This window comes from Dermacentor andersoni, chromosome 3, assembly GCF_023375885.2.
Source record: "Dermacentor andersoni chromosome 3, qqDerAnde1_hic_scaffold, whole genome shotgun sequence".
NCBI classification, from domain to species: Eukaryota; Metazoa; Arthropoda; class Arachnida; order Ixodida; family Ixodidae; genus Dermacentor; species Dermacentor andersoni.
In genome coordinates, this window is record NC_092816.1 from 58,057,577 (window position 1) to 58,064,358 (window position 6,782).

The 6,782-nt window shown below is 45.3% G+C and overlaps 1 protein-coding gene across 5 annotated transcripts in view; it reads left to right on the forward strand.

The window, feature by feature from the left end:
- The window catches only part of LOC126547209 (eukaryotic translation initiation factor 4 gamma 3-like), a 129,841-nt gene extending 123,560 nt beyond the window's left edge, over positions 1–6,281 (forward strand). For all 5 annotated transcript variants that reach the window (XM_072287165.1, XM_072287162.1, XM_050195152.3 and 2 more), the window contains 5 exons: positions 66–164; positions 258–431; positions 2,542–2,623; positions 2,768–2,917; positions 3,637–6,281. In XM_072287165.1, coding sequence (XP_072143266.1) covers positions 66–164; positions 258–431; positions 2,542–2,623; positions 2,768–2,917; positions 3,637–3,821 — 690 coding nt within the window. In that variant the 3' untranslated portion in view covers positions 3,822–6,281. The remainder of the gene's footprint in view (positions 1–65; positions 165–257; positions 432–2,541; positions 2,624–2,767; positions 2,918–3,636) is intronic.
- The last annotated feature ends 501 nt before the right edge of the window (positions 6,282–6,782 follow it).

The window sequence follows — 6,782 nt, forward strand, 5'->3', positions numbered from 1 at the left end:
CACGGTAGGCCCCTCGTCACGTGTGCAGCAGCCGAGTGAAGACTGGTGTTCTTTTTTGTTCGCAGGGCGAGGCCACTGTGGCCAACATGTGGAGGACTGCAGGCCTCCAGTGGAGCCATTTCCTGAAGCCTGGGGAGGATGCCGAAGCCTTTGCAAAGGCTAATGTATGTGTACCTGCCAATCTTAGTTTGCTTGTTTGCGTTTATTGGCAGACACAGTGTGCAAGACTTCCCCCCACTCCCTTGTATCTGTTGCAGGGTGTTGCCTTTACGTTGGGAGGAGTGCCAGCCACTCCGACCGCAGGCAGCGGTGCACCCGCTGGCCGCACTGGCGGTGGATCTGCAGCGTCCCTGCCGGAGCTGGATTCACAGCTCAACTTCTTGATCCGCACCAAGGGGGCTCCTTCCCCCGCCATCATCGAGTGGATTGAGGTGAGGTGCATGACAAGGTGGTTTTATCGGCAGACATCAGGTGGTGCCTAAGTGGGCACGGATACTTAGATACAGTAGAGCCTGTTCGTCACTTACTCTTTTGCAATAAAGTTAGACATCACAACAAAAGTTTCTGTACTGATGCGTTTCGGATATTACGGACTTCGGATAAAATGAACGTTTTTATCAGATGATAAGGGTCTGTTGTAACAACAGCTGACTGTACTTCGGGCATTTTTGATACCCTGTCTAAAAAAAAAAAGTGATTCTGCAAAAGCCAAAGAGGGACAATGTGCATGCGTTCGGTGTGGCCTGTGCACCTCTGACAAGTGGCTGTTGCAAAAGGGCTGTCGTTGCCTAGACAGCTCCCGGCGTGTCTTCAGAGCACACTGCCACAGCATTTTTTGTCTCTCTTCCCCCCTTCATTCCTTGTTTACTCTTCTTCCGCATCACCCTCGCCGCTCTCCCCTTGGCCGGCACACCTCTGCCTCACTTGTCTGCGGGATTTTCTGGCACCGCATTATGACCGTTGTCATCTCTCGCTGCTCCACTATAAGTGGTATGCAAATGCATCGAGTTCTATGGGAAGATAAACAGGAGTCAGAAAAAGATGGCATTGTTATATTTACTCAGTTGTAACAAGCTTTTTTTTCCTTCAAGATTTTCGTTGCTTTAGCTGGACCTTCACGTTATATTCGAATAACAGCAAATTTGATCATTTTAAAACAGCTATCCTAAATCTTTCAGTGTTTAGCATTATGTTGGCAACTTGTATGTCTTGATATAATCTATAAACAGGTTGATCGAAGTCAGTTTTTGTTGGAATCGATGCCATTTTTGCTGTGCTTATGAGAGCTGTTATGGTTACGGTGCTGCAGTACTCTGTGGCCTTTCGCAGCTTGACTCCATTTATTTGTGAAGTTACAGTGACGTAGCGCATTCGGTATGATGCCCGCTACGAGAGACAAGCAATTTTGATGGCCTGGAGAGTGGGAAACTCTGCTGTGGCTCGAAGTCAACGAGTCAACGATTCGTGGATGATAGGCTCTGTGGACATCATAAAAGCCTGATAGCATCCCCGAATGAATGTTTTTACAGCCTCTTAAGAAGTACTTAATCTCGAACAAGCTCCAAGATCATGTTTTGCTTTCACAAGACTTGGCCCGACATGGCTCTGGACCCCTCGAAGTATACGGCTGACAGCTCTCATGGCAGTGATAGTGTCAGACATTTGTCAAGGACAGTTTCGGTGTCGAGCCACAAGAAATTTCTTGAAAGTGAAACTATCACTGAGAGGTATTGCCTAAGAATACTGCCCAAGGAAAGCTCTCTCCACCTTGGGTAACAAGTGAAAAGTGAAAAAACTAGTTGCCGAACTGCGATTTCTTCTTCCTTTCATTTCACGTTACATTCGCACTTCTTTCTTTCACTTCACTGGAAAGTCAACCCTCGCATTACAATCGTGGTTGCATTACATTGCAGTAAATATGCTATATCCGGTCCTGCACTATAAATTACATGGTTACGTTTTAAGCTTTGTGAGCTGTAGTATTCAGCTGATCACAGCGTTGCACCATAAGAAGCTGCAGAGGCTATGCAAGTTCCTTTTTCTTTCTTTTTCTATATGCATACAGTCATGCATATAACAATAAAACTTCATAGAGAAAGAGCATACCCTCCAAGATGTAACATGAAAAAGGAAAGAGAAACGCAGTGCTGCGTTTTTATCTTTGTCCTGAGAGCGAGAGAGAACAGACTTGCAACAGAGGCGTTGGCCATGCCTCTGTGGTGCGGATTTGAGTGTAAATTAGTGGGATGCATTACCTATTGCTTTCAATACATTGTTGGATGGATCACGGCGGCTGCTTTGAATAATCCAGCATTTATAATGAAAGAGTGGTTGGTTAACGAGCTTTTACTGTACTTTATAAAGGCCATGAGCTGAGGCACTTGGCAATTTAGCAGCACTTGTATACTTCTTCCTTCTCATTGAGGACAGTTTTTGACACCTGTGAAATCTGATGAGACATGCGTAAAGCTAAAGCTTGCTTGCTGCCTCGACAAGCACTGCCACGCCACACACTAAGCTTTTGTCCTTTCATGTTTCCAGTCCAAGCTTGGTGAAGCTCAGACAAAGAAGCCACCATTCATTCGTGCCTTGGTAACCGCTGTAGCCGAGAATGCCATCACACGTGAGTACTATCTTTCTTCGGTAATTTGCCATTTATTTGTCTATAATGTTCTGTGAGCAGCAGCAGAAACTGGTTTGGCTGATTTCCCACTGGATATAGCAGTGTCTTAGCTGCCTTTGACCCCCCTTACACCCCCTTTTGCAGTGCTTGGTGATGGCAATGCCGAACTGAAGGAGGACCTCATTAAGACATACTCCGACCTCCTACAAAAGTACCTCAACCACGATGAGGAGCGTGAATTGCAAGCCCTGTACGCGCTACAGGCTCTCGTCAACCGCCTAGAGCACCCAAAAGGTGAGGCCTGCCGATTCCATACCCCTTGCTCGAGTTTTCATGTACACTAAGTTGCTTTGGTATGCTATTGTTACAGTTTTCTCGTGTGCTCAGAGCAATTTATGCCGATGGTTAGCCTCTCCTATCGCTGCAAACGCTTTGCCCCTGAATCTCTCACTTCATTGCTGACAAGAAAATTGTCTACAAGTGTGGAGTGGACATTGGGCAGTTTCTTGATATGCAACCACCCAGAGAGAGCTCCATGTATTAGTCAGGTTGATAGTGCTACAAAAGAAAGCACTATGACATGTGCATACATGCAAAAAATAAATTGAAGAAAACACCACTGCAGGTTGCAAGTCATTCTTATAACAATGTGGCAATTGTGTAATGGGCACCTTTGGTGTTCCTTTAGAAAGCTGTGGTGTTAAGTGTTCTTGGCCACAAGATAACACCGCGTAGGGAGAAAGCTTGCCAGTTGGCTGTTTTGTTGCATGGATTCATTCCACATCGTTTGCTTGCCATGTCACAGTGCTTTCAAAGCATTTCTTTCCCCCAACTGCTCGGAGAAAGGTTTGGGAGACTACATAGGCGTGCATGCTAAAAGCAAGCCAAATTTCTTCCCCCTCACTTGCATATGTAAATCTGATACCTGCATATATAAATGGCAACTTTCCAGCAATACGTTTGTGGGAAATTTTTGGCCATCACCTTGCTCAGTGCGAGTCCGTTGGTTGCAGGCATCCTGGTGCACCTGTTCAACGCCTTCTACGACTGCGACCTGATCTCCGAGGACGCCTTCCAGCAGTGGGCCGACAGCAAGGACTTGGCCGAGCAGGAGGGCAAGGGCGTAGCCCTCAAGTCCACCACCTCCTTCTTCACCTGGCTCGCCGAAATGGAGGCCGACTCCGGCGAAGACAACTGAGGCGGCGGCTTTGCCACAGCTGCTACTAACCTTCTCCTCCTCAACCACTGAACGCCAGTAGCAGTGGGTTGGGAAAAAAGGGTGGACGACACGGCCCTTCTCGCACGCTCTCTCTCTCTCATTCCTGCTCCTCTCTCGGACCGGCTCTCTATCCCTTCTGGCTGGATCAACGAGCGTGGCTTCCCCTACCGCATGGGCCCAAGACGTGCAATTGATAAGGGAAGACTGTTCCTCCGTGGACAGGAAGGAAAAAAAAAGAAAGCGCAAGCAAAACTGGCGATGCAAGGGAAACAACGAGCTTCGCACATGCTGGCTGGCTGATTGACTTCCCTCTCCCCATCCTACTCTCTCCTGCCCTCTTTCCTCGCCTGTACTGCTTTATTCTTTCCTCCTCTCTGACTGGCTGCTCTCAGGATCTTCCAGATGAGTTTTTTGCTAGATCCGTGCACCCTCTCTCTCGCCGCCGCCGCCTCGTCTCCTTTCCTCCTGCTTCGGCCTGATCTTCGCCCGGCGGCCAAGAATGCGAAGGTGTCTCGGGGAAAGTGGTGTGTCGGTGGGCGTGACGGCGGCAGTAGCCTACGGTGACACATCAAGCAGCAGCAGTGACGAAAGAAGTGACACTTTATATATATATATTTTTTTCTTCTTGGTGACTGTGAACTCCGCAACAAGGACAAGTGATAAAAGTGACTGAATACAACAATGCTTCACTTCATTTTTTTTTCCCTCCCTTCTCCCTTTCTTTGAAAGGATTCTCAAGAGTGCCACCCCCCGGTTTCTGAATCCAGTTGAACTCTTCAGCGGAGGGTGGCTTTGTGCTTTTTTTTTTCTCCTATGTGAACAGATATTACGTTTTCTTTTTTCTTTCTTTCCCTCCACACTATTTTTTGCCTGCTTTGTGCAAAAGTGCCAGGTTTTTTTGTGATGACTCGACGCGGCCTTGGAAGCTTTTTCTTTTTAGGATTCAAGCAACCACTTTCAATGGACTTGCGGCCAGGCATATTTTTTTTCTCTCTCGAAGACTGGAAGCAAATGTGCTGTGCGTTTCATTTGCTGCAATCATGATTGCTTCCTTTTTCTGGGTCTTTTGTATTTTTTTTAACCTACTTTACTAGCCTTTTCACCTCCTTTTTTTTTTTCTTTCTAGAATTTGTCTCGTTGCTTTCTGTGCAAGCAAGCAAGAGGTGCACCAGGCCTCTTGACCTGTGCAAACTAGACCTGCGTTTATATATATATTTAACATATATATATATATACACACACACACACATATATATAAATATGAAATATATAGAAATATATTTGAATGCAGGAACGCGTCCTCTCTTCTTGCATGACGCATCTCAGTGTCTGAGCCATTTTTCTTTTTTGGAGCAAACGGACACTGGTTCTAGCGAGAAGAATTGCTGAGACAGTCTGCATGTTTTTTTTTTTTTTCCCCTAGGTTTATTTTTCTAGGTTTAAATTTCTTCCGGGTCAAGTCGCGACCGCACTTTTGCGGCACCGTGGATGGTGTGGATGACAGGGGATGAGAAAGCGAGTCTTCCTTGGCAGAACATCTTGACTTTTTTTGTCGAGAAGGCGTGTGGATTCTCTCTCCTTATTTAATATAGTGAACAAAAGTCTTCTACGGTGACGGTTGTTGGGTGTTTATGTGGAACGTTGTACAAGTGAAAAAAAAAGGGGGGGGGGGGAACAAAAAAAATCTTACGGGAATCTGTTTCCCACTGAAGAGGTTTTGTGAGCATTCTTGCATTTCGTATGTGTTCTGTATTTGCGTGGGAACTCCTAAACGAGCGCTCTCAATTCTGCGTGTGTTTTTCCCCGTAAAAAAAAAGGCTTGATGCTGGAATGAGAATGCTCGCAGATCTCTACAGTTAATTTTTTTTTAAATGTTGGGCCTCCCTATATATTGTCCCCACCCGGACTACCGCCTTTCTTCTTTATTTTTTTTTAGCTAGGAAAAAAATATTCAAATTAAACTGTTGCCGACTATGCCGCTGGCGAATGTCTCGAGAGCGAGGTACTGTTTGTAAAGGACTCTAGCATTTTTTGTACAACTTAGTCTCTCTCAGAGGGAACAAAATGAAACAAAAAAGAAGAAAAAAAGCAAAGGAGACCGTTTCGGTGCCTTTACATGTATTTAAGATGCGAATTCTTGTTACTTTTTTTCTTCGAAGAAATATTTTGGCGTGTGTGTGAATGCATGACTGCAAGAAGCACTTGCGACTTGTGCAGGGGCGTTAGGACTCTTGAAGATGCAACAGTTTTTTTTTTTTTTTCCTCTAACGAGAAATGATGGTGGTGCACATGATTGTGTGTGCATGCACCACGTGGGTGGAAGAGGGAGATATAAACTTGTACATAGAACGTGGGGAACTGAAGACGTTCCACATCTATGATTTTGAGCAGCATAAAAAAAAGTGCAGATTAAGAATAAACTTTGACTTACAGACTTTACATGTCAAAGTGTCCGACTCTTTCTGGGCCTTTTGGCTGCGTTCTGTTCTTGGTCATCCTTGAAAATGCATGGCCAAAGGTTGAGACTGGCATTTGTGTGGTGAGTAGAACGACACCTAAATTTTGCACAAGCTTTTAATGTTTGCATTAGGTTTTTTACTTTTATGCGAAGCTGGGCCTCGTTTAGAGCTGGCTATGCCGAAATCAAAAGTGTGCAACTAGGGCTCGAATTAATTAAAAAGAAAACATACCCCATGGCCCAGTCTTGGGGACAGTCCACAGAAGGGGGTGCGACAAATCTAATGTATACATATGCATCATTCATATTTGCCTGTAAACGTGACCATAAGGTACAATGGACTATCTTATTGGGGTGAAAAAGAATACATCAACTTGTTGAAAGAAAACCACATTGCTGAACGAGACAAGTGATCGCTCGAAGGCAGTTCATCAGATTGTAGTTTCACAAAGGCATTGATAACGACAGCAAAATACTAAATT